Source organism: Penicillium argentinense (genome assembly GCF_028826775.1).
Source record: "Penicillium argentinense strain IBT 30761 chromosome Unknown utg000011l_segment0_segment0, whole genome shotgun sequence".
In the NCBI taxonomy this organism is placed as follows: Eukaryota; Fungi; Ascomycota; class Eurotiomycetes; order Eurotiales; family Aspergillaceae; genus Penicillium; species Penicillium argentinense.
In genome coordinates this window covers 455,520-481,879 of record NW_026622670.1, presented here as the reverse complement: position 1 = coordinate 481,879, position 26,360 = coordinate 455,520, and the positions used below count along the sequence as shown (strand labels likewise).

The 26,360-nt window shown below is 50.9% G+C and overlaps 11 protein-coding genes across 11 annotated transcripts; 5 read left to right on the top strand and 6 right to left on the bottom strand.

The window, feature by feature from the left end:
• Positions 1-587: 587 nt before the first annotated feature.
• On the bottom strand, positions 588-1,936 carry N7532_011187 (putative feruloyl esterase; the record flags this gene model as incomplete). Its single annotated transcript, XM_056623678.1, has 3 exons — positions 588-745; positions 780-894; positions 953-1,936. 3 exons carry the CDS (start codon positions 1,934-1,936, stop codon positions 588-590), a joined length of 1,257 nt encoding a protein of 418 aa, XP_056468666.1.
• Positions 1,937-2,141: 205 nt separating this feature from the next.
• On the top strand, positions 2,142-2,601 carry N7532_011186 (uncharacterized protein; the record flags this gene model as incomplete). Its single annotated transcript, XM_056623677.1, has 2 exons — positions 2,142-2,433; positions 2,501-2,601. 2 exons carry the CDS (start codon positions 2,142-2,144, stop codon positions 2,599-2,601), a joined length of 393 nt encoding a protein of 130 aa, XP_056468665.1.
• A 392-nt stretch (positions 2,602-2,993) lies between these two features.
• On the bottom strand, positions 2,994-4,697 carry N7532_011185 (Zn(II)2Cys6 transcription factor; the record flags this gene model as incomplete). The annotated part of the gene is made up of 4 exons (XM_056623676.1): positions 2,994-3,041; positions 3,094-4,172; positions 4,228-4,632; positions 4,685-4,697. 4 exons carry the CDS (start codon positions 4,695-4,697, stop codon positions 2,994-2,996), a joined length of 1,545 nt encoding a protein of 514 aa, XP_056468664.1.
• An 810-nt stretch (positions 4,698-5,507) lies between these two features.
• Positions 5,508-7,601, top strand: N7532_011184 (uncharacterized protein; the record flags this gene model as incomplete). Its single annotated transcript, XM_056623675.1, has 1 exon — positions 5,508-7,601. One exon carries the CDS (start codon positions 5,508-5,510, stop codon positions 7,599-7,601), a length of 2,094 nt encoding a protein of 697 aa, XP_056468663.1.
• A 137-nt stretch (positions 7,602-7,738) lies between these two features.
• N7532_011183 (major facilitator superfamily domain-containing protein) lies at positions 7,739-9,265 on the bottom strand (the record flags this gene model as incomplete). The annotated part of the gene is made up of 1 exon (XM_056623674.1): positions 7,739-9,265. One exon carries the CDS (start codon positions 9,263-9,265, stop codon positions 7,739-7,741), a length of 1,527 nt encoding a protein of 508 aa, XP_056468662.1.
• Positions 9,266-10,039: 774 nt separating this feature from the next.
• Positions 10,040-10,807, top strand: N7532_011182 (HpcH/HpaI aldolase family protein; the record flags this gene model as incomplete). The annotated part of the gene is made up of 1 exon (XM_056623673.1): positions 10,040-10,807. One exon carries the CDS (start codon positions 10,040-10,042, stop codon positions 10,805-10,807), a length of 768 nt encoding a protein of 255 aa, XP_056468661.1.
• Positions 10,808-16,849: 6,042 nt separating this feature from the next.
• Positions 16,850-17,323, bottom strand: N7532_011181 (RidA family protein; the record flags this gene model as incomplete). Its single annotated transcript, XM_056623672.1, has 3 exons — positions 16,850-17,074; positions 17,137-17,210; positions 17,272-17,323. 3 exons carry the CDS (start codon positions 17,321-17,323, stop codon positions 16,850-16,852), a joined length of 351 nt encoding a protein of 116 aa, XP_056468660.1.
• Positions 17,324-18,105: 782 nt separating this feature from the next.
• N7532_011180 (uncharacterized protein) lies at positions 18,106-19,492 on the top strand (the record flags this gene model as incomplete). Its single annotated transcript, XM_056623671.1, has 4 exons — positions 18,106-18,351; positions 18,411-18,536; positions 18,602-19,193; positions 19,248-19,492. The coding sequence occupies 4 exons, from the start codon at positions 18,106-18,108 to the stop codon at positions 19,490-19,492; spliced, it is 1,209 nt and encodes a 402-aa protein (XP_056468659.1).
• A 2,681-nt stretch (positions 19,493-22,173) lies between these two features.
• On the top strand, positions 22,174-23,320 carry N7532_011179 (uncharacterized protein; the record flags this gene model as incomplete). Its single annotated transcript, XM_056623670.1, has 2 exons — positions 22,174-22,840; positions 22,899-23,320. 2 exons carry the CDS (start codon positions 22,174-22,176, stop codon positions 23,318-23,320), a joined length of 1,089 nt encoding a protein of 362 aa, XP_056468658.1.
• A 44-nt stretch (positions 23,321-23,364) lies between these two features.
• Positions 23,365-24,340, bottom strand: N7532_011178 (SDR family NAD(P)-dependent oxidoreductase; the record flags this gene model as incomplete). Its single annotated transcript, XM_056623669.1, has 4 exons — positions 23,365-23,415; positions 23,478-23,895; positions 23,946-24,214; positions 24,272-24,340. 4 exons carry the CDS (start codon positions 24,338-24,340, stop codon positions 23,365-23,367), a joined length of 807 nt encoding a protein of 268 aa, XP_056468657.1.
• Positions 24,341-24,883: 543 nt separating this feature from the next.
• N7532_011177 (L-rhamnonate dehydratase) lies at positions 24,884-26,274 on the bottom strand (the record flags this gene model as incomplete). The annotated part of the gene is made up of 3 exons (XM_056623668.1): positions 24,884-25,851; positions 25,913-26,135; positions 26,188-26,274. 3 exons carry the CDS (start codon positions 26,272-26,274, stop codon positions 24,884-24,886), a joined length of 1,278 nt encoding a protein of 425 aa, XP_056468656.1.
• Positions 26,275-26,360: the final 86 nt, after the last annotated feature.

Genomic DNA, 26,360 nt, shown 5'->3' with positions numbered 1-26,360 from the left:
ACTGAGAACATAATACTTGCTATTCCTCCTCCCCTGTCCCAGCGTCGGTCCTTCACGTCGGACAAACTCGGGCTACCTGTTGTGGGATATTAAAAGTAAGATAATTAAACCGGAAAGGTTATAACCTATAAAAAGATATTCTTGATATTCTTCTATCTTAAGCTAGCTATACAGAAGTGTCGGAGATGCGGTCCATGTATTGACTTGCATCGAACCTTTGCTGCGTGCCTGCTTGTATAGAGTTCTGATTATTCTAATCTAGCTAAGATGCTTGACTAAATACATCAAATAAAGGGGTAAAAATCTAACTAAATTAGGAAGGTGCGGAATATTGAATGACCAAGCGGATGCTGAATAAATGAAGTCCTAGCGGTAGTTATCGTGCGTTCAACAAGAAGTTTTGCTGGTTTATGCAATGACTAAGCAACGAGGCGAGGGGCATGTGACAGGATATCGGACAGTTCTCTTGCTATAGATGCCAATTCTGGAACTCCGCAGAGAGAAAGCAGAAGCAGAAATGAGACAAGAGAGAAGACATGACCAAGAGGGCGCTTGGATCAATGCCACAGGCCACAGGAACCAGAAAACTAAACACAGAGGTAACTCTTTGCCAAAGTCGGGTCACTGCCTAGGATGTGGACTGACTTCTGTGGATATGGGCAGAGGATTTGGTTGTAGGTGGTACCTTTGGCGCTAGTGAAGCTAACAGGTAGCGTCTCGACCCATTCCACTAAGGCCTCTAGGACTGTATGAGGTTGACCACCAACCCCCCCCAATACAGTGCGCTACTCCGGGGGCAAGGAAAAATCGATAGAAATCATGAATATCAGAGTATAATGCCCTGACAGAATTATAGTAACGCTCCGTGCCTCTCGGAGGGATGACGGGATCAGCCTATATATTTAGCTTCTGGCTGCAGTGGAGTGGAGACGGTAGATAATAAGTTACTTACCAGGCCATGGAAGGTTAGGATCTTACCCCCGTGAGACTTGAATTGCGAAAGATTAGGGTCGGCTGTCTCGATGATGCTAGCAAACTCTTGCCTTCCAGCGTGAAAAATTTCGTCGTACTGTTCATGGGAGATGCTGGTGAGATTGAAATCAGGGTTCTTTTCAATGAATAGTGTCATCCACTCTGTGCCAAGATAGAGTGGAGCCCCAACGCAAACTTCGCCAGTGCATTGTGTCCCAGCAAGGCCAAATCCGGTAGAACTGCCGGAAAGATCTGACCCTCTGTGAGGCCCGTACCATAGGAAGTTTCCTTTGGAAGTTTGTGGGCCTGACCACGTAGCATTGGCTACTACTGCTGCCGTGTGACTGATCTGCATTGTCGTATTGGTAGAGGGGCAGTCAAAGACGGTGCCGACAGCTGTGAAGGGGTCAAAAACGCATGCATCTGTATTCGAGATTACACCATCTAGAACGCCATCCAAAGCATCGCACGCGTATACTGCTGCCGCAGTGATTGCATCCAGCTCGCATCTGTGAGGATATTTCCCAGCCAAGTCCATAATGAGCTGAGGCCAATACATGGCGGTGAAAAAGGCATTCCAGTTAATGGCTGGAGCAGCAGCAGCAACGCCGTCATACAAGTCAGGATATCGTTGTGCGAGCATCAAGCCTTGACGGCCGCCCTGGGAGCAACCGTTCCAGTACGACTTCTTTGGCGGTCTGCCGTAAAAGTCCTTAATGAGGCTTTTCCCAATGACTGCTTGGTCGTGTAGCGAGCGAGAGGCTAAATTCTGCAGATCATAAAGATTGACGTTGCCGGGACTGAGAAGCGCCCATGCGCTGGCAGATACATCCACCCCGACATTCAAGCCCGCATCAGTTGTAACGCCGGCGTAGCCAGAACTGATAGCACTGATGAGTTCTGGGTAGGCCAGTTGGCTGATAGGCCCACCAGCAACCCATCCTCCGCCGCCAACTCCTTCCATCCGCTCGTTCCATGAGTCAATCGGCAACCAAGCCGTAACGCTGATGTTGTCCCCTTGACCCGGGTGGCTGAATGCTTAAAACACCCGAGTTCCTACGAACCACCAACCCCCTAAACGTCTCCCTCCACCTAGCCCTGAACACAAAGCAAACAGGTTTATATTGGATGTGCGAGCACCCCGATGCCCTAAGTCGATTTAACAATTCATGGAAGGGCAGTGGGCGGATCGGTCACATTGGGGCGATTGGTTCCCTGTTCGGGAGCGGATTCTTCAGGATGCGGAATTGAGTGATGATACGCTGTTGCTGGTTGATATTAGTGCTGGGAAGGGTCATGATCTGCTGGAGTTTAAGGAGATGTTTCCGGATCTGCTGGGGAGGTTGGTTCTGGAGGATTTGGGGTCTGTTGTTAAGGCTATGGGGAGGGATGAGAGGTTTGCTGAGAACGGGATTCAGATGGTGTCGTTTGATTTTTTTAAGGAGATCCAGCCAGTTAAAGGTATTTGAACAAAATTTGGAATTTCATTGACGCAAAGTAAGGATATGGTCCTGACGAAATTCTGCAGATGCAAGGGTTTATTACTTCAAGTTCGTGTTGCATGATTGGCCGGACGAAGAGGTAAAAGTCATTCTGAATAATCTCAAGCCTGCCATGAAGCCAGGTTAATTCGAGGATTATTGCTGAGGAGTATATTCGTCCTGATCGAAATGCTAGTTACTCGCTTGCATGATGGATATGACTGTCATGGCGTTCTGTGCCGGTTTAGAGCGGACGCGGAAGGGATGGGATGATATTTTTTCCTCGGTTGGACTGCGAGTTTTAAAGTGCTGGGTGCGTGGATGTAGTGATTTAGGGGTTATTGAGGCTGAGCTACCCTTGGAGAACGAGGCTTGATCCTCTTGAAGAATCAAGTGCAAAGAGTGGCCTGCCAGTATAGCGAGAAGCAAAGTCGAGTTGAAAGTTGAATGCAAAATAATATTGCGTTCATCCTTCACGAGCTATCTTTCATTGGAAATAGGAGAAATCCCCAGGCCCTGAATTTAAAGTCATATATACAATCAAATAATCAAATAGTCATCCTGATGCACCGAATCCGTGTTGGAAGCCTAGAGTGAATTAGCACACGTCAACAAGCTGAAAGCCACAGCATAAACTTACAAACATCATCCACGGGATATTGGTGAGATCATTCTTCGGCTGCTGTGCACGCGCATGCCATACCTTCTCCAATAATATCCGAGGAGCAGTATTTCCCATTTCAGATCGTGCCTTGATCTCGTCGAGTCTCAACAGAACATAATGACGAGAATGCGCCGACAGACTATCAGCTCCAGCCATGAACAGAGGAAGCACCATAAGCTCGATAAGCGGGCTCGTCTTGGGAATATTCGCCACCGAGTCCAGGATTTCAAAAACACACTCCTTGATTCGGGGATCAGATGCAGGCTGCAAAGGATCGAGTAAGCGCCACGCACGCAGAATACAGGCAAAGCGAAAGGCATTGGCGACCGAGACCCAGAGGGTATTGTCATCGGGGAAAAAGCAGCGCGAGCTATCCCAGAGATAAAGCTTCCGAATCGCGTCACTGGTTGTGTTGTGGAATTCATTTTCTCCTACTCTGGCCCCGGCACGAGCTTTGGCGAGCTCAAGGATTTCGCCGATCACCAGCACGATTTCTCGGGGACAGCCGTTGACCGCTTCGAACCGGAGGTTGCAGAGGGATAGGAGCTTTGAGCGGAGTTCTTGAGTGAAACAGAGTCGCTCGGGAAGGGAAAATGCACGAATGATATCCAGCCAGACGAGGTTTCCCAGGAAGAAAACTGTCCTTTCATGGTCGACCGTCAAGCGTCGTTCAATTTTGAGCTGAGAGCAGATTGACATCGCCCCTGAGATGTGGGCGCCGTGTGTTGAGACACCTGTTTCGCAGATATCGTGCAAAAGAAGAATCTGGATGGTTGCGAATACGGCGTCGCGATCGCTGCCGGAAAAGGTTCCCGAGCACACTTTTTGGATGACGATCGCAAGAGCGTTGATTGCCTTGGCTCGGTATTCCACCGAAACTGACTCTATAAGATGCTTGTCAGAGCTCAAATGCCCTAAATGGCAGGCAGCTAGCGCGAGGACGGCATAGAGCAAACTGAATTGTTCATAGGCAAGCGGGAGAACGTATAGTCGGTACGGGTTTTCTCCGCTGTCAACACTCTGTGCTATTTGATGAGGACATATGACACGGTCGTCTATAGCACTAATTAGAAATGGTCGGATAGAATGAAGCTAAAGCTCACAACATACAGTGCGTGAGGAGCTTCTCTGCCTCCTTTGAAGCGAGAACCTGATTAATCTCCGACTGAGCATTCGGCGAGTTGCCCTGTGACGCGACATTCAAGGGCGAGTTCGAAATAGGCGAGGGTTTCTCAACCCGATCACTGGTCCTCGGCCTTCCTCTCGTAGGTTTCGCACGCCGTGCCTGTGTTTTCTTGCCCGTGGGGGTCGGCGACTCGGCCGCCGCCCCGGACGCCGAGTCCTTGGTAACTGGAGCCTCGTGGTTCTTCCATTTGCCGCGGCTGGCAATCCCACAAAAGCGAAATTTTTCGGGATACCCAGCGCATTGCAGGCCTTTACTGACGCAGCGTTTGCACATCGGCCGCGCGCGATCACATCGCCGCGACTTCTGGCGACAAGTCAGACAGGCAGCATCTGGTCAAGTCAGTGGCCCGATCAGGTCAATCAGATACATTTTCCAACTTACCGCTGTTTCCCATGGTGGAATCTCAGATGGGCCATGTCATGGCCGGCTCATTTTTGGATGAACACTCACGCAGCTATGTCTGATGCTTGCAGTCCCTGCGGTGATGATGGCGAGTGAACTGAGACATTTGATTCGAGCAGCGAGGCTATTTCAGATTACGTAACTGCGGATATCCACCTTTCGTCCAGGGTACTTCATGCATAATGTGAAAATTTCCATCCCACGCTCTAGCAGGGAAGCCAGCTTCTTAATTGGAAGCCAGTAATACTTGGAGTATATCAATATATCCCTCCCCACACAACCCTAGAATCTTTGTTGCTGGCCATGTTACGGATTCCACCCCGAAACTCCACACAGCGTGTCACCAATCTATACCCAATGCAGACTAGCTTGAATCGAACCTGGTCCACGTGACCGTCGTTGATAGCCGACTGATAACTGGCGATGCGCTGACTGGCTGCCGGGTACTTCTGCGCCAGGCACTCCACCGGCTATCGAGTATCTCGCGCGTCAAGTTGGGGTTTGACGTGAAGGCGGTAGTTGATAGTAACTGATAGCCACGATAAAATACCCGAGTCTACATCTCGTACCTGAATTCTATTCTCTCTACTCGAACATCGTCCCGACATTGTCTCTTAAGGTATGTTCCCAGTGGTGGCCACACGAACTAAGTTTAGGCGCAACCGAACAACAGCCGTGCGGAGACCAGCCTGACTTGCGGGGAATGGGCAACTTGAGGTATCGCCCCGGATTTTCTCCGTCTGCACCTTTCCCACTTTCGTCGCCTGCATCGGAAGAGGGCAAGGCCCCCGTGTCACCCAGAATGTCTGTTTCGCAGGTGACAGCCCGGAAGACCGCCTACCAACCATTCCAATGTCTTGTCTGTCAAAGCCGCTTCACAAGACACGAGAATCTGAAGCGCCATTTTGCGCTGCACAACCGCTCGCAAAATGAGGCTTCTTTACCTTGCGACTTTTGTCATGCGACGTTCTCTCGACCGGATTTGCGGAATCGGCATATGAAGAGGAAACATCCGGATCAGCAGCATAGCGAGGTTACGAAAACGCAGGCCGATACGCAGACGCACAGAGCACGGGTGGGACAGAGAGAGTCGCCGCAGGATAACTCTGCTTCATTGTCTCCCGGGAACAGCGAGAATGGACTACCGTCACATCACTCGGGAGAAGAAGGCGATTTGAACATGGATAACATGGATGGTGGGATCTGGGCTCCAACTGTGCGATACGAGCGTTCTCTCGACGAGCGCTCGCGCAACGGCGACGGAGAGAACACAAACTTCGCAATAACTGCTCCCTCAACACGAGAACAACTAAATGAGCCGACATGCATCAGCCAAATCGTGCAAGAAGCAACCGACTTCGAGCAAAGTCTGCTTCACGGAACGCCCTTCTTAAAGGCACCCCATAATTTGAATCTGCAGCCACACCAGATGGCACCCCCACACTCGAGCTCACTCGAGGCAAGCCTACCTGGCTTCACCATCAACTCCGACTCCCCCGACAGACTCCTATCGAATCACAACCTGGGCCTCCCAAATGATTGGTTTCCCACCGCGCACCAAGTCGCCCGCGGCTGCGATCTCTTCTTCGCATACGTCTCTCCCTTCGTCCCTTTCCTCCACCGACCAACCTTTGACGCGTCGCAAGTCCCCCCACACCTAATATTAAGCATCCTTTCCCTCGGATTCCAACACGGCGAAGACCCAGAATGCGGCAATCAAATCGGGTCAGGCGCAGAACTGTCCTTACACTGCTTCCACCGCGCCCGAAGCCTAATCCTCTCCAACGAAGAAGAGATAGAACGTTTCTCCCACATCTCAACCGTCCAATCCTACCTCCTCCTCCAAATCTGCGCAATGATGTACCTCTGTGGCAAAGACTCCGCCTGCGGTCTGAAAATGCATTCAGCCATGATCTCCCTCGCCCGCGCAGGAGGACTCATGCAACCCGTCTCCATCGAATCCTCCACAACAACAGACCTCGACGCACTCTGGCGCGAATTCGCCAGAACAGAATCTCACAAACGAACACTTTTCGCCGTCCACCAGATCGACGCGTTATGGTACCAGTTCCTCTCAATCCCACGTTCTATCTCTCACCTCGAAATAAAACACGACCTCCCCTGCCCAGAAGAAGACTGGAAAGCATCTTCTCCTGCAGAATGGGCTCATAGACAACTCGTCTCAAGGCCTACGGGCCCCTCAGTCCAATACGCCGACGCAGTCCGGCGCTTCCTATCGCCAGACTCAGATCTCTCTGATATCCCACCCTTCGACCCTTACGGTGCAATCAACATCGCGCAATTCCTGATCTCCAGCGCCAGAGAAATATCAGGCTGGTCCACGATGACGGGAATGCTAAGCATGGAGCGATTCGGGGCTGTCCGATCATCGCTCTTAGCGCTAGCACCCTTCATCCGTCCACAGATGGAAGTAGGAAGCATTGCTTATACTCATACGTCCCTGTGTGAGGCAACCTGGGAAACAGCCATGATCGAGCTCCAATTATGGTCACCGTCACATACTGGCGGTATTGTCGAGGGGAGTATTGATGCGGTCCTGAACCAGTCGACGTATCTAGCTCCCTCGTCTGGTTTCCTTTGTGAGCCCGAGACGGCGAAGGCGGTCCAGCCGTATGTGAACTGGTTCCTGCGATACCTTGAGGCTTCTGTTTCGCCGACCCCGGAAGCACCGTGGGTTGCGATGTATGCGTATAAGGCGTTTTTGATTGCGTGGCAGCTTGTGCGTGGTGGGATTCCTGGGGCTATGGAGGCTGTAGGGGTTGCGGATGGGGATGTTGAGGGTGCTTTGGCTTGGGCGAGGATGGTGTTTTCGCGGAGACAGCGTTGGCAGTTGGGAAAGCTTATCCTGGTTTGTTTGGATTCGCTGGGGAAATGAATTCGAAGTTACGACATATAATTTGCTTTTGCTGTTGAGATATATTCAGATATCGCTGTATTATCAAATTGATTATTCACTTGATCTCCGCCCATATAAACAGACTATAGAAAAAACATCACAGAGACAAGTATAGATCAGTACATCTCGTATCGCCAATTCAACTGCACCATCTCCTCGGTAACACCACCCTTCATAGCCTTCGCAATCTGCTCCTGCTCACCCGAGTCAAGTCGCTTATTCTCACGCAATATCAGCCAGCGGTAGACTGTGATAGTAATCGCAAACAAGAACGCACAGCCCATGAGTGTGCCAAAAGCTGCATAGAAGTGCGGAGAGGAGTAATATAGATAGGAAGCCCAGATGTTAGAAGTACCACCAATGGCATTAACCAGGGCTGAGGCAGCGGCACGTTTCGAGACAGGTCGTGCAAGATGCAGATTGATAGTCTTGTAAAGGAGGAGCTGGGGACCAACCGAGGAGAAGGGTAGGATCATCATGGAGAAATACCGCGCGCCGGTATTGAGTGTCGCCATGAGGATAACGTACATTACAATTGCGATGGCAATGCAAATGAGGATCAGGGGGTAGACGGTGTTTTTCCGGTCCGAGTAGAACATCACCCAGTAATAGACTATGCCGGCGAGGATGTAGGGTGGTGCAGTGAGGAGCAAGCTGATCGTGCTGTTGAAGTTCAGGGAACCGACGAGGGTGGGAAAGTAATTCGCGATAGACCCCTGCGTTTGAGAAAGCATGTTGCATAAGATGAGAAGGACCAACTTCGGGTCTGATAAGGCCTTTGCGAAGCCGCGGAGGACACTTTCACCCTCTGAAGCCTCTGCTGCCCCGGACTCGGATTCGATACGCCAGACGGCGAAATCACGTTCTAGCTGTGAGAGAATGCGGCTGTTGTGCGGGAATTCGGGCATGATGCAGGCGCAGATGACGCCAATGCCGACTGTCGCGCTGCCTTCGATGATGAAAAGCCATTGCCAGCCTGCGATGCCGTGCGCACCGTCCAGTTGGAGGATGGCCGCGGCGAAGAGACCGCCGAAGGCATTCCCGACTTGTTGGGCGATGTATAGACCTGCAATACGCTTTCCAAGTTCTGTCTTTGTGTACCATGCTGAGAGATAGTAGATAGCACCGGGAAAGAAGACAGCCTCCGCGGCACCCAGAATTGCTCGAACAGCAAGGAGTTGTCCGTAGGTCTTCACTGCCGCCGTTGCGGCTGATATGGTACCCCAGATGGCGACTGCGGCACATATGTACATTCCCGGACGTGCGATTTTCGTGATGATCAGGTTGCTTGGGATTTGGAAGGGAAGGTATCCGACAAAGAGGATTGAGACGGCTGTGGCAAATTGCTGCGTGTCCATGTTGAGATCTTCCATGATGCCTTGGAGCTTGGCTGCGGCCAAGTTCTGCCGGTCGATGTAGTTCAGGATATAGAGGATGCCGATGGTAGGTAGCACAATGAGGTCGACCTTGCGGACGATTTTCCTGTTCAGTGCCTTCATCTCGTTCTCATCGAGGACCCGTAGAGAATCGGGCATCCGACGATAGGCTGCGTCGGTCAGGTCGAACTGGCCTTCGGTGGTCGATACATTGTCTTCTGTTGCGGCAGAGACAGGTCGTTTCTTTGCATCCATGTTAATAGACATGACGGCACTAAAACTTCAATTGAAATGAGCAATAGCAATAGCAGATTGATGTGATGACAAGAGCTCAGCTGCTTCGGGAGTCGGTGAGCACTGATCGTGATTGTGATCCTGGCAGCTCCTTCCGCAGGCCGATCTATATAACCAACACTCGGCAGCGCGGTATTATCTCGCCTCAAAGAACGAATTCCGGGAAGTATATCCCTCGTAAATCGCAGCTGGCTAATAACAGTTGCCCCTTTGCAATCGACCGTGACTCATTGATTCATGGCCAGATAGTCCGTCCCTCGACGGTAGATAAGGACCGGGAGGAGCGCCCAAGCTGCTATCACAGCCCAATTAGAGCTATTCCCCGGATGGCCGGGGTCATCATGCAGATCTGGGGTACAGCTGGGGTGGACCGGGAGGAGTGCAGTGCATGCCCAGGGTGGAGCGCCGTAGTGCCGTCGAATGTTGCGAAGGTTGAGGGTTGAGGGGAGCTCCTCCCGCCGATAAGCGATGCCACCAAGTGGGACTCCCGCTATGCTGCACCCGCACACTTCTCGCATCTACACACGATGCGGACTGGACACGACATGCCTTGATGGTCTCCAAATCTCCAACAAGGAGGGGCAGGAATACCCCGCGGAGGAAGAGCTCTTTCGTAGTTATGCTCTGCCGAGGTATTAGAAAGAAAGAAAAATTTCCTAGCGGCATTCCAGGATACATATAGGCTGCTCTTCCAAACTTCTTCCTCTCCTCTCAATCAGAGCCAAAAACCTCCAAAAAACCGCCAATATGACTGTGACATACCCAACAGCACACACCACTCAAATCCAGAACTCCCGCCTTCGAGTCCTCAACAAGCTCAAGGCGGGCGAGTTCCCTCTCATGACATTCATGGCCCTGCCATCAGTGCGCATGGCCCAAATCGTCGCACTAACCGGCGTGGACGGCATAATAATTGACTGTGAACACGGCCACATTGGCGACGAAGCCATGCACAACTCCGTCGCAGCCATCTCCTCCCTGGGCGTATCCCCCGTCATCCGCATCCGCGGCCCAGCCCACGACATCCTCAAGCGCGCCCTAGACACCGGTGCGCACGGTATCATGGTGCCACAAATTAACAACGCCGACGAAGCCCGACAGGTCGTCGCGTCATCCAAGTTCTCACCCCAGGGTGTGCGCGGCCAGGGCTCCGCATTTCCCGCCATCGGCCACGGCCTCACGACCCCCGAATACATGAAGTCCGCCAACGAAACGATCGTCACCATGATCCAGATCGAGACCCGCGCCGGTGTCGAGAATGTGGAGGAGATTGCTGCTGTTGATGGCGTTGATCTCATCTTCATTGGTCCTAACGACTTGGCTCAGTCCCTGCTTGGGTATGTCCCTGCCCGTGGGGATGAGCCTGAGTTTGTTGCTGCTGTTGATAAGATTATCAATGCGGCGAGTAAGCATGGCAAGTGGGCTGGACGCATGGTTAATAATGGGTCTGTGGCGAAGGAAGAGCGGAAGAGGTATGATACTGTTGCTATTACTGGGGATACTAAAGCTATCTGACAAACTGAGAAGGTGGTCAAATACCACTAGGACCCTTCGGGATTGGCTTATTCATCGTTCACCCAATTTCCACCTAGTATGGTGTCATAACACGCCATAGTTCAACTATAAAGACCCCTGAGATCGCTCAACCGATCGGAGAACCTACAATCAATCATCTTATTCTGTTTGGACATCTTCAGTACTAGCCAGTACATCGATTCCTCATCCTGACAGTTATGAGCCCGGACTGCCTGACTGTATGAGAGAGATATATCACCTACCTGCTCTGTATCTCGCAGTCAACGAATCCCCGAAGCACCTAACACGGTCGGATACCCCTGAACGCTTAGCCACCCCTTGTGAGCTCTTACGTTCAGCACACAGCGAGATCCGCACCGACAAACATCCTTCGGAAACGTTATATGAGGAGAATTCGAGTGTCTGAGCTATATCTTGTGCGAAGATGTCTGATATCGCGAGGGAAGATCTGATGCAGGTCCCGCTTGACCAAAAGCTTCAGTCGGAAGCGCAGTGGAGGGTCTGGATAGGCCATATCAAGTCAGCGGCTGTTGCAGAAGATGTATGGGATTACCTTGATCCTGAGAAGACGGACGAGGAGGTCCTACAAGTGCCCGAGGCTCAGGAAGAGCCCTCACTACCCCGGGATAACCGCCAACGAGAGAGAGATATTATGGAGCTAGATGATGCTGAGCTGAAGAGATACACGTTCGCTGTTCAAGCGTACGATCGTCGTAATCAGCGCCGGCAGAGGTTGTTAAAGACTATGTCACGATTGAATGGCCTTATCACCCGCTCGCTAGCCACAGAACATCACTATCTCATTGTGGGAGAGGACTCACCGCGGAAGAAGCTACTGAAGCTATCTGAAACGTTCAAACCAAAACCTCAGAATCGACAGCAACAACTTCGCCGTGCTTGGAGAGAGATGATCAAACAAAAGCCTTCAGGTGATACAAACCACTGGTTAACTCAGTGGGTTAGCCTATTCGAAGAGGGCAAGATCGCGGGCATACCTGACTGCTCACTTGGAGATCACTTCGCGATACGAGACTTTCTTGACGCTATACAACCAATTGATGATGGCTGGTGCATAACCTGGCGCGAAAAGCTTGCAGATAAGGATAAATCTGTCACATTTGATGAAGTTATAGCTAGCTATCGCAGCCGCCGTGGAGATCTTACAGTCTCTGGAGGACGGAAGCAGCCCAAGATAGCTCTAGCTTCACTGAATGGTGAACCTGAGGCTAAGCCTGCAGAAAAGGCCTATCGCAAGAAATGTCCGTGTGGTAACGCACATCCTCAGCATCACTACTCAAAATGCTTCTATCTTGACGAATCACTTCGACCAGATGGATGGAAGCCAAGAGAGGGAACTGTTCAACGCATTCCTGAATACATAAAGCAGATGAGTCCTCAAGATCAGGAGAAAATCGCCAAAATACAGCAGAAAAACGCTAAATCAGCTCACCTTGCTGGTTCGGCTCAGCCAGAGAATCCGTCCTTAGCGTTCTTCGCTAATGATACTCGAGCTATCGCAGCGTCAGCAGTGGACGATGAGCTTCTCAAAGACAGCTGGATTCTTGATACCGGAGCCACCTGTCATATCTGCAACGACCGCCGACAGTTCTTGACCTATACGCCGCGAAATAGCACCGTTAAAACCGGTCAAACAGTGACGCCGATGATAGGCTATGGGCAGGTCAGGATCACTGGGAGACACCCTCGTACAGGCGCTACAGTGCCTATTACCCTGGATAACGTGTGGTACTCGCCTGGCTTCCACACAAGCTTGATCTCACTCTCTGTGATCGAAGACAAAGGATTCTGCTTCAAATCTGCTGAAAGAGCGATCTTTAAAGGCGAAGAGGCTGTTCTTGAGATAGGGAGATATCATGGTCTCTACACAGTCATATATGATCCGAATCACCGAGCAGCATTTTCGGTACGGCATTCGGAGAAGCCCCATCTCTCAGTAGCCTCAGCGCGGCGCTGGCATCGTCGGTTAGGCCACGCCTTTGACCAGAAGATTGAAAAGCTACCAGAGATGGTTGATGGAGTCAAAATCGATGGGATCTGCGAAGATAACCGTCATGACAACCCTGAGAGATGTGAAGTCTGTCAGCTAACCAAGGCCAAACGTCAGATCTCTCGCAGGACTACTGGAACACCGTACGGCAAGTATGGGCGTATCCACTTTGATCTTGTCCAGATCGACCCAGGTTATAATGGAGATCGCTGGATGACGCACTTCTACCTCGAGGGCGTACGCCTCCATGCAGCCTATACTCATGAGAAGAAGAACGGCTGTCAAGACGCGGTTAGTCAATTTGTGGCCCTAGCCAAGAAGCAGTGGAATCTTCCGATCCATGCCTTTCGATACGATAACGAACGCTCTGCGGGTCGTACAGTAGAGGATTTCCTGTCAAATGAAGGCTTTATCATTGAACACAGTGTCGTGGGTACCCCGGAACAGAATGGCTTCGCGGAGCGATCTGGGGGGTGGTAATCACCATGGCTCGTGCTCTTATATCCGATGCAGGCCTTCCGAAGAATCTATGGCCAGAAGCTGTTAGAGCCGCGATATGGATCATCAACAGATCGCCCACGAAGTTGCCAGACGGCCGGTGGATAGTCCCTTACCAAGAGGCATTCCTTAATCAGCCACAACAACGTGTTAACCTCGCGAATCTGAGGATTTTCGGCTGCCGAGCATATGTGAGGAAGCAAGTTATTCCGAACGCAGCAAAGATGGAACCACGCGCCGAAATAGGCTATCTCGTTGGCTATGAAGCCTCGAATATCTGGAGGGTGTGGTTTCCACGCAGAGGAGCCGTACGATCAGTGCGAGATGTTGTTTTTGATGAGAATGTGTTCTTTAACACTCAAGAGCTAGAAAAGGAGCCTGTCAGCGATATCTTGGAATCCATGCCATTCGTTATCGACGACAACGAGGATTCTGACCAGGTTATTTCTGGACCAAGTCTGGATATACCTCAGCCAGAGAAATCAGCCACTCCAAAGCTAGTGGAGCCTCAACAGATGATATCACCGTCACCCACGCCATCCATTCAGCCTATACAGGCCTCGATGCCTCGCATACCACCAGAATCAATCCCAGGTGCCTTTCCGGAACCACCAACTCGTGATTCTCAAGATCAACTCACTGAACAACTTCAGAGAGAGCTCTCAGCCGCTACACCTACACAAGGGACTCGCATTGCGCCTAGAGACATCGTGGGAGATATCTCGACTCGGAACATTCTGTCAGGCTCACGTAAACGAACATCAAGAGATATCAGCAATTTAGCCTTCTCGGCAGACGAGGATGCTGAAGAGGGTATACTCGCAGCCTTTGCAACTGGCCTCAACGGATCTCACTCACACACGAGACCTCACCGTGATGATCTTCCCCCTGAACCCCGGAACTGGCGAGAGATGATAAATCACCCGTTCAACGAAGGTTTCCTAGCAGCCGCCGGCCTTGAGGTAAAAACTATCGAACGAAAAGGCACCTTTGATGTCATACAGCGTCCAAATGACCGCAGCGTGCAGGTGCTTCCGTTGAAATGGGTATTCAACTATAAATTCGATAGCGATGGATATCTCGCGAAGCTGAAGGCGAGAATCTGTGTGCGAGGAGATCTCCAGAAGCTCTCTACAGAAGAGAAATATTCAGCTACCCTCGCTTCCCGTACGGCCCGCACCGTTCTTGCCCTAGTCGCTGCATTTGACCTTGAAACACGCCAATTTGATGCCGTCAACGCCTTTCTCAATAGCTCACTGGATGACACAGTGATAACCGAGATGCCAGAGGGATTCAGACAGTCTGGACATTGCTGGAAGCTCTTAAGAGCTCTCTACGGCTTACGGAAATCTCCGAGGCTCTGGCAGCGCGAGGCCTCAAAGGTCTTGACTCAGCTAGGTCTCACTGTCGTTCAAGAAGACCTTTGTCTCTTCGCATCGGACGGCATTATCATATTCTTCTATGTGGATGATATAATCATTGTCAATCACCCATCTCAGCGCCAGCGTGCGGCAGACATTAGAGAAAAACTCAATGTAACATGGGAATTGAGAGACATAGGCGAAGCTGAGTGGTTCCTAGGGATTCGTATCGTCCGTGACAGACAACAGATGGCCCTCTGGCTCTGTCAGGACTCATACATCTCCTCTATGGCCAGCAGATATCACCTTACCACATATCGCCGCTTCGATACACCCTTACCACCAGCTACATTGAAGCCGTACGCTGGGCAGGCCACGAAGGAACAGATTCATGAGTACCAGGAAAAGGTAGGCTCCACTCAGTATGCCACTACCATCACACGGCCAGATGCAGCCAAAGCAACTTCCGCGTTAGCTCAATTCCTCACGAACCCGGGACCGGAGCATCTCGAAGCGATCAACCGTGTGATATCCTACCTATACCACACCCGTTTTCTTGCCCTTACCTACCGGCCACGCCGATCTGAGGACAACGAAGCCGTCACTCTCTTTAGTGATGCCTCGTTCGCTGATAATCCTGACCGGAAGAGCTCGGAGGGATACATATGCATCATTTTCGGAGGACCAGTTGACTGGAGAACTAGCAAACAGCGTACAGTGACTACCAGTACTACCGAAGCGGAGCTACTGGCGATCTCTGAGACTGCAAGGAATATTAGCATGTGGAAACGTCTCTTTGAATCTATTCGCTTTGATCCAAAGCACGAGCTCGCTATCAGATGTGATAACCAGCAGACGATCCGGCTTCTCACCAAGGAAGCTCCTCAGCTGCGCACGAAGCTACGTCACGTTGATGTACACAACCACTGGCTCCGTCAGGAGGTCCAGGCAGGCAGAATTCTCATCAGATGGAGCGAAACAAAGGACATGGCTGCGGATGGGCTCACCAAGCTACTGCCGCGTCAAAAGCACGCAGAATTCGTTCAATTGATGGGCATGGAGGATATCGGAAACCTGCTCGATTAGCAGAGGATTTTTGGAGATTGTGCGAACGCTGAGGGGGTGTGACAAACTGAGAAGGTGGTCAAATACCACTAGGACCCTTCGGGATTGGCTTATTCATCGTTCACCCAATTTCCACCTAGTATGGTGTCATAACACGCCATAGTTCAACTATAAAGACCCCTGAGATCGCTCAACCGATCGGAGAACCTACAATCAATCATCTTATTCTGTTTGGACATCTTCAGTACTAGCCAGTACATCGATTCCTCATCCTGACACTATCCAGAATTGGTATATGGCTGAGTTTGAGATTGCTCGGTCATAGCTTTGAATGTAGAAGAGATTTATATAGACGTCAAGAATTCTTTTTTTTTTACTGAGGGTTCTTTCGGTTCAGACTGTGGTTGTTTCGTTGGCGAACTTCATGTATTCGGGGGCAGTGAGTCTAGAAGCCTTTGAAATGATAATGATGATCCTATATTTCCCTTAAATGAAGTTTCACCACGAGTGAATCGAGCAGACACGACAATTAAAATAAAATACAGAGAAAGAAATCACCTTTCATGTCCTCTGGGGTTCCGCCGAGCTCAGACAGTTTGATTCGTCAGTCCTACGGGGGCCAGAGTTTTGATGGTAGATCGGAGAGTGTAGCTTCTAGCAAACTCGCACAGAAAAGTCGGGCAGCCTCTCACCACACTCTCCTTGTCCAGTTTAGAAGAGAAGAGACTCCCTCGGAAGACCACAGCTGCTTGAATGCAGTATATGAAATCGGAGGTTACGCGGGCATGGGCGGTTAGTCGGGAGTAGCTGCTTTGACGCGGTAGGAGAAATCGGGGGCTCCATGGGCGCGGGCAGTTAGTACAGGGGCGGGAGAGGGGAAGGGTTCTACGAGCCAATCGGGAGAGAAAGAAGAGAGAAGGAGGTAGTTGAGGAGGATGGGGCTTTGTACTGCCGTGGTCCCGCCTGAGGAACCGGGCAGCCACCACTGTTTACCGCCGCACCTCCCGAATTGTGAGGATTAACACCAAGATAAATTTTGTTCTCATTTCATTATATAGTCTATAAAAATAGCATCTTAATGTCCACCGTTTATACCTGGGCAATGCACTCAATCTCAATGACAGTTCCATTGCCAGGAGGAACAGCCTGAAGGCACGAGCGCGAAGGCATGGGCTGAGGCAGGAAATCGATGTACGCTTCGTTCATGGCGGCGAAGTCCTTCATATCGGCGAGATAGACATTGTATTTGACGACTTTGTCGAGGGAAGATCCGGAAAGCTCGAGGACTTCCTTGAGGTTCTGCAGGACGGTGCGCTGTTTGCGAAACAAGTTTAGTGGAATGTTGATAGCAGAGGATCGTCGGGATTGGAACGTACGGTGGCCTGCTTGATCTCTCCAGTAGCAGTCTGTCCAGCGCAGAAGACGAGGCCAGGAACCTTGACCGCGGGGCCTGCATAAGGTGTCCAGGATTAGCTATGATCTTGGTAGATTGCGTGGCTGTTTCGACTCACAGTTGTGCGGCTTGGTAGGGAACTTCTCGGAGGAAATGAGTTCGCGAGACATTTTGATGATTCTTGGTCGTTTGAAAAGGCGTAGAGTGCAATTGAGGTAAATTGTGTAGATTGAAGAGAGAAAAGTCGATTGTCCCAGCTTAAATTACATAGCTCCGATGCCCCTCTCCCACCCTCATGACGGTACCACCCCACACGCGACTCCAAGGCGGGGTCTATCTCCAACGGGCACTGGAGGAGCTCTCAATCAGTGAGAAATAGATCGCCCTTGCGATGGAGGAGCGGAAGAGTGGAGGATGTTGCTCAGAATGCTTTGACCGGGTGGGTCCAGCCTTACCGGGAGGAGCTCCTCCCACTCCTCCCCACTCCCTCTCCATCTCCATCTCCACCTCCTGCACGACGCCAACCCTACCCTTCTGGGCTAGCACCAACCGACGAATCTTAATCTCGCGCTATTTCTATCTGACACTTGACAGTCACCACCGCAAATGGAGGAGCTCATCCAGGACAAGCGGAGCTCGATCGGCGGCGAACCATGCCAACTACACGGTGATGCAGCATTCCGCAGCGACGTTCATCAATCTCGTTGTGGAGACATGATACGCAAACGGGGGAGGGATGTCGAGCCAATACTCGTTTGGGCTCCTCTGGTCCGAGCAGAAAGTTGGCTGGGCGGCTCGGAGCATGCTGAGGCGTATGGGGGATAACAAGAATAGCATTGTTGGCTCACACCATCATCCGATCGAACGGGAAAGAATATAAGACGCAATCAGACCTGAGATCGACTCTCATCATAATCTTCATTTGTATACAATATCAAATACAGTCTTCATAATGGCACCCGCAGCCCCTTTCAACCCACCTTCTGCCGACCTTCCTGGCAAGCCCTTTGTGGCGCAATGGGTTCCTCCCCCAGTCACACAAGAGAAGGAGAACTTTGCCACACTCAAATCGATTGATCTTTCCTTGCTGGACTCGGAAGATCCCGCTGTCGTGGATAGTCTGATCCAGCAGGTTAAGGTTGCTATTCGCGATGATGGTTTTCTTTTCTTGGAGAACTATGGTGTTTCGCTAGAGCAGGTAAGCGCTAGACCAGTCAATGAAGAGAGACCGTTTGACTAAAGTTACCGATGACACAGCTCCATCGCCAATTTGGAATTGCGCAGTATCTTTACAACAACATCAGCGAAGAGGACAAAGAGCGTCTTCTTTTCGACCCTGACACCGGTGTGTGGTCTGGCTACAAGCACCCATTTGGATTCAAGGTACGATAATATCCAGTCTCAGTTACAGACAAACCCACAACAAACTAACACTTATAACCCACTAGCGCCAACGTGGTCCCGCCGACGGTATCGAACAATTCAACTGGTACAAGCCCGACTGGGACGACATCGAAAACCGCGTCCCCCACTGCATCCAACCGCTGATGGACGAAGTCGAGGCTTTTTGCAACTACCTCACCAAGTCCGTTAACCGACGACTCCTCACACTATTCTCGCGTGTCCTCGAGCTACCAGATGACTACCTATGGAACAACGTGCAATCTCACGGCAGCCCGACAGGCGAGGGCTATTTCCGCCACGCGCTATTCCGCCCCGTGAAGAAAGAGACACAAGAGGCTTCGAAGGGTCTTCGCATGCACGGACATACCGATTTTGGCCTCACGACCCTCCTCTTCTCGGTTCCTATCTCGTGTCTTCAAATCTGGGGCCGCGACGAGAAGTGGTATTATGTTCCCTACAAGCCTGGTGCGCTGGTCATTAACATTGGAGATACGCTTGAGATTGTATCGGGTGGCCACTTCAAGGCTACTCGACACCGTGTGTATAAGCCTCCGGTGGACCAATTGAATGAGGAGCGTCTTTCGCTGGTACTGTTTAACAGCTCTGTTGGGGATCTTAGAATGGCACCTGCTGCTGGTATGTGACTAAGACCCCATATCTCTTTTGGTCAGCTACTAATAGATATTCTAGAATCACCTCTCATTCAGCGCGAAGGCTGCGTCGAGGAGCAAGGTGTTTATAAAGAATTCAAGAAACTCACATCGCAAGGGAAATTGGTTCCTACAAACAAGCAGTGGCGCGAGATCCAGATCTCGACAGCCACCGACCCTACAGACCAAGTTCATAACCGGGTCGGTGTTCACCAGGTCCTCGTTGATGGAAAGGTTATGCATCAGCGAGAATACATGGGGATTAAGGTTGTTCTCCCGGTTTGAAGGATGCGGGATATTATCACGATTCAGTGAACGGAAATTCAATAGAGTCCGCGGCTTACGAGTCGTCAATATGAGAAATTGTACAATTCGTTATTAGCACGAGCACGAGTCCTACTCCCTATGTCATGCATTTTTCGTGGTATTCACTTTCCACGCTATCCTAATGCTCTCGAGTGAAGTGAATTATTTAACTTGTATATTTCAACCAAAAATGGTAAGAGAGTGCGTTACCCCTGAGTTTCGGGGCCGCACTAGTTAGATCACGCAGAACTAGCCATCCTATGGGTTGATATTAGGCAGGAATGGTAGGCAGTTGATCTATGAGGGTGCTTACAGTGAATATATTAATTGATCATGGGCTATTCAGGCTAGGAGCAGATATAGCACTATATGAGTAATATTCGCAGTAGTTAATTACAAATATTAGCAGTAGCTAATTAGTTAATTACTGATAATAGCAGTGGTAGGCCTAGGATCAGTGAATATCAACATTTGCAGGTGGATAAATTCGCTAGTCAATTAACAAATATAAGTTTTTCAACATTCAACTTCGTTCTCATTCAATAGTCAACCTCGTTCTCGTTCACTATTCAACCTCAACATTGATATTGAATGGTTGATGGTGAATGATAAACGTTCAACATTCAACCACATTTCGGTCAATCCTCAACGTTGAACGTTCACCATCAACCGGTCAATATTAACATTAATCGTTACCACCGTGGTGGTGGGTTTTCTAGTGGTTTTCCTAGTGACTTTTCTCGTGGTTTTTTTGCGCTTATCAACGCGTTTGCTTGATAATGTATAATATTCAAATAAAATTTTTGTTTTCACTAGTATTATTTAGCACTAAATCTCGGTGGGGTAGTGGAGATCATGAAGTATGCTTGACAGGGGAGTATTAAGTGTAGTTATTTGCATTGAAGATTTGAGGAGGAATGCGTTCGCTTCCTTGTCTGATCGGCAGTCTTTGATCGGCAGTCTCGTTAGGATCCACTATGTGAGATGTAGGAAAGTCATACTGCCTTGTATATTCAGAGTTGGGTATCGAGACCTACCTAGGTAGTGCTTATTGACGATATCACTATCTGTCACTGCTATTATACGCGATCATCCGATCGTTCATCGGTAAAATCATGGTGACCAGAATGCGTTGCAATTATGGTCACATTGTATTGAAAACGTGTTTCATTTAGAAAGCCCAATCCTACCGGTCAAAATAATAATTGCGCATTTAATTTTAGGGCGAATGCAAATATCATATTGGTTGACCCAGTCACCGCTAGGGACCGGCTAGATTAGTGTAGGAAGAGCGATGGAAGTGAACGCATTTAGACCGTTAGAATGCATATACCACATTGGTAGAAAATGGTGGTGGTATTTATACCCTGAGGCGGTGTTCATTCACTGTGCCAGACGCGTGCCTTCCTCATCGGCGACTGCCATTCACTTGGGTCGCCGCCTTGCTTTCAAGGCACCCCTCAGGTTCCCAGTATAAAAACCCCATCCTTCTTCAACTTCCTCCTCTTCTCTTCTTCCTCTTTCGACTACCTCGTAGACCCTCCCTCCCCCTCCCCCGTCCCCGCCCCCGAACTAACTGCCCACGCCCATGTAACCTCCGATTTCTCTTACCGCGTCCAAGCAGCTACCCCCAACTAACTGCCCACGCCCATGTAGCCCCCGATTTCTCCTACCGCGTCCAAGCAGCTACCCCCCGACTAACTGCCCATGCCCGCGTAACCCCCGTTTTCTCATACCGCGTTCAAGCAGCTGTGGGCTTCCGAGGTGTCCCTTCTCTTCTACACTGGACAAGGAGAGTGTGGTGAGAGGCTGCTCGACTTTCTGTGCGAGTATGCTAGAAGCAACACTCTCCGATCAACCATCAAAACTCTGGCTCCCACGAGACTGACATGTCCCACAAGTGTCTGAGCTCGGCGGAATCCCAGAGGACATAAGAGGTGATTTCTTTGTTTTGCTGCTGTTTTTCTATCCCTGTATCTACAACAGTACGAGTTGATCTCACAGCCAATGCGTGACAAGCTAGCAATGTAAATCGTCTACAGCGTGTCGATTTAGATTCCAACACTGCGATAGGCAGGTGCCCACAGTAACACCCACCAGCATCTGCTGCTTCCTCGTCTACCTCAGAACAATGTATCGATGCATCTGCTCATCTTGCAACTCGAAGCTTACATCTTAGACATCGACCTGCTTCTTGATGAACAGCTACCACCACCAGGCAAATATTCCCTTTTAGCTTCAGTTGTAGTGCGACTCTTGGAATATATACCTTGATATTAACACGCAAGGCACGTAGAGGCTCCCAAAATTGCGTGAATAAGCTTCAAGTAAACTCGCTGAAGAGCCGATCGGATAATTAGCATGCCCAAAGACAGCGGGTAATTCCCACCCCACACTCGGAACAATGGTCGCCGACAAAGCTGCCAACTACTTAAGCTGGCCTAGCGCTCTTCAGCAACCAGAGAATTTCTTATACCTCCTTCCAGGTTATCGAAAAAAGCGAGTCTCAGATCGCGACTTCCCCTCAGCACCTGTTGACAGCATCTCGACAGCAGCGATCATCAACCCCGCATACACACCGCGCTGGAAGCCCCGATCACCTGCGCGAAGAACCCCAGCGCGAAAAACCACAGCGGAAAAGGACTCGCACACAAACAACAATGCCCATTCCAATCGTGGACTCTCATATCCATCTTTTTCCAGGATCACACCTACCAACATTCGCCTGGTATAATCCAGACGGCCCTCTAAGCGCCCAGCACAGCGTCGACCAGTACCGACACGCGACATCCAGCGTTCCTGCCACCTCGGAAACGACTGACGCAAAGTACCTGCGGGGCTTTATCTTCCTTGAGACGGATCGTGTCTCCTCCATTGAAGAGTCCGAATCGTCGGGCGCTCCCGGCTGGAAACATGCTCTCGACGAAGTCTCTCTCCTAACGCGAATTGCGCTCGGCCAACCTGTGGACGGAGAAGGACACGGTCCTTCAGACAAGGAGTTTTGCTTGGGAATTGTGCCTTGGGCGCCTGTTCCTGGTGGACCTGATGTCTTGCGCCCGTATATGGAGAAGGTTAAGAAGAGGACGACGACGGAAGAAGTTTGGCGCAAGGTTTGTGGGGTGAGATACTTAGTTCAGGATAAGCCTGCGGGTGTTATGCTCCAGCAGAAATTCATTGATGGTCTTCGTTGGCTGGGGAGAGAGGGTCTTGCTTTTGACTTGGGTGTTGATGCCAGGCAGGGTGGTCTAGATCAATTACGAGAGGCTGTTGAGATGATGGGGAGGGTTTACAGCAATGATGCTGAGTCTCCGGTGACTATTGTGATCAGTGAGTTGATTCAACATTGTCATCCAAGATTCCGGAATGCTAACAGTGTTCTCTCTAGACCACCTTTGCAAGCCTAATTTAAGACTTGCGCCCGAATCCGTGCCTACACATCCCGAATACCTCGAGTGGAAAAGTTTGGTTACCCGAATGGCAGCGGTAAGCCCCCGAACTTATATGAAGCTCTCCGGAGCTTTCTCTGAGCTCCCGCCATTGTCAACCGAATCCGAGCCCGACATAAACGACCTAGCTAGTCGACTCCAGCCATGGACAGATGTTGTCTTCGATGCATTTGGCCCTGACCGCATCATGTTCGGCTCCGACTGGCCAGTAGCTAATATCGGCGGAGGAGGAAACGACATTTCATGGTATAGATGGCGTAGGGTCGTTGAGAGGGTCTTCGAACGAAGAAGCTTGAGCGAAGAGCAAAAAGCAGGAATTTGGGGACAAGTAGCGATCACAGCTTATGGAATTGAGCTTTAAGGATATCATTCATGCAATTGGCTATCAAGAATAGAGATTTAAATTTACTGCAGATTCACAAAAAGACCTCCGTCAACAAGCAGCTGTGCACCAGTCTAAAAATGGGATTAGCAAATGACACTAGGAAAAAAGGGACTGGAATATTTCCCAAACTCACCACATAGCTGCTCAGTTCCTCGCAAGCCAAGAAAACCGCCGGACCAGCAAGGTCAGGAGGCTGACCAAGCCGACCCAGCGGGATCCGACCCTCCATATAAGTCCGCTTCACAGGATCCGCCATATCAGCATCATTAAGCTGAGTACGAATAGTGCCCGGCAGCAACGCATTGCAACGAATCCCATATTTACCCAAAGCCACCGCACAAGACTGCATCAGACTAAGCACACCAGCCTTGGTCGGGGTATAATGTGTCTGCTCGCCTCCACCCACAAGCGCAGAGATCGAGCTAATACCGATAATGGAGCCACCGGGCGGGGACTGGGCCTTTGCCATCTGGCGAGCGGCAGCTTGTGTAGCGAAGAAGGCACCGGAGAGGTTGGTGGAGACGGTGTGGTTGAGTAAGGAGGGTTCAAGCCTGTGATCTTGTCAGAAAGTGCGAATATTGTGGAGCGGGAGGAGACGCACTCGAGGAAATCGGCAAATTGGCATACGCCTGCGTTGCTCACGAACACATCAAGTCGCCCGAAAGCCTCAACGGTCTTTGCGACGAAGTTCTGTCCTGTTTCGGGTTGTGAAATGTCGCCTGCGACTGTGATGAAGCGGGTTTTGTCAGCGCCTGCTTCGATTTCGTTGATCTCCTTGCGTAGGGATTCCAGCAGGTCGTCTTCCCTGGGCCCGCCCAGGTGGCTGATGGCAACTTTGGCTCCGTGGCGGATGTAATCGATGGCAATAGCCTGCGAAGACAGGGTCAGCTCAACTAGAAGTAAAATCATGCGCGTAGAGATGCTTACCCTCCCAATCCCGGTTAAACCGCCAGTAATGGCGGCAACCTTGCCAACGAGTAATTGGGGAAAAGGCATTGTAGATCGTATGATATTTTCCTTTTATTAATCGAGATTCTGAGCTCCTTGCCCGCGAATGCCTTATGCAGCTCGTCTTTAAAGCTCTTCAACGCAAGGAGTTCAACGTGTCGAAAACATGACAGCTGCGGGTGCTTCGCTCACCCAATTTCTCCCCGCCGATAAGATGTCGGGTTTCGCGACGATGTTCGCCCGAGTGTGGGGTGGTTTCCCCACACACCGAGGGGCAAATGCAGTTGTTCCCCGTAGCCGGCAACCCCGACGTGCCGAAGGCCAAATCCCTTGTGATTTGTGGAATTGAGCGTTGCCGAAGCTGGGACATCTTGCGCGTAAATCTGCGCCTGGCTCTGGAAGTTACGGATTCTGGGGTCGCCAAGGACTAAGGCTACGGTCGGTAATTTTCTCATCCGGAACGGTTCAGTCTATTGGATTGAGCTGGAATGCTATTTATGTACATAAACATCGTGGTGGAGCAATTCATCAAAGGCAGGACAATATGGAAAACATTTCAGAATGTATAGAACGCTATCAGAAGTGCAGCATTTAAGCAGAAGAGCCGTTGGGGGTCTGCTCGTTATCCGGGGCCCGCAGCGCCTTCTGGGGTGCCGGGTTCAGAAGGGCAGAGCCAGGGGTGAGGGGAGCGGCTGGGTTGAGCTCGAGACCGAATCCAGGCTTGTCCAAAATTGAGACGTCGAGGTATCCGTTGGTGGGAATGGGCTCGTTGGTGAAGAGGTTACCGAAGACGGGCAGGACGGACTTACCGTCGGGCGAGTTGGCCAGGTATTCTTGGAAGGGGCTGTTGGACTGCGAGACGACGAAGTGGTACGAGTAGGGTCCGGAGGCGTGGGGGACGACGGGGATATCGTAAGCAGCGGCGAGGGCAGAGACCTTGAGAAGTTCAGTCATACCACCCAGCCACATAACATCGGGCTGAATAATGTCAAGGTTGCGGCCCTCAACAAGCTTGCGGAAGCCATAGCGAGAGAATTCGTGTTCACCAGTGGTGAACTTGACAGTAGGGTGGGCGCGCTTCAGCAGCTCGTGGCCGTCGAAGTCATCGGGGGACAGGCACTCCTCCCACCAGTCGATGTTCAGACCCAGTTGCTCGCAGCGCTTAACTAACTCGATGGTGTAGGGGACAGTAAGGGACATGTAGCAGTCCACACGGAGAGGGAAGTCGGGGCCGACACTGGCACGCTGCAGGCGCAGGTACTCAACGTTCTTCAGCAGACCCTCGGTGCCCTCGTCAGGACCGTGCGGCAGAGCGACCTTGGCGCCAATGAAGCCAGCGGCCTTAGCAGAGGCAGGCTGGGGTCCGGTGCAGTAGAAGTTCAGGCGCTCGCGTGTCGCTCCACCAATGAGCTTGTATACGGGCTCGTTACGGATCTTGCCCAGCAGATCCCACAGCGCCAGGTCAATGACCGAGATCACGGCCACTGGCAGACCCTTGCGGCCATAGAACATAGAAGCGCGGTACATCTTCTCGAACAGGTTGTTGGTGTCACGGGGGTCTAGATAATAGGGGTAGATTAGCGACACAATTAAACACAATAGAGTGGAATTATTCCGTACCTGCGCCGATCAGGAAGCGCTCAAAGTGCTGATGAACCAGCCAGCAAGCAGGCGGGCCACCAAAGCCAGTCGCGAAACCCTTGGTGCCATCGGTGGACTCAACCTCAACACAGAACGAGCCAAGCACGTTGATACCCCAGGAAGTGCGCGAGCCGCGGTACTGTGCCCACTTGGTCATGGGAGTGGAGATGTTGCTGTCGATGAGCCAGTGGCCACCCTTGACCTGTTCAATGCATTAACGCAGTCCTTTCAGCTCACAAATTGTCATTTGTTACATTGTGGTAATCGCCGCCGGAACCGACACCATCAATGATGAAGGTGCGGATCTCCTTGATGCGGGGAAACTCTTTGACGGAACCCATGGCGATGTATGAAAGTCAGAAACACAGAGTGAACCCAATGCGAAACTTCTCACTACACCGAAGAAGAGAGATGAGAAAAAAATGAA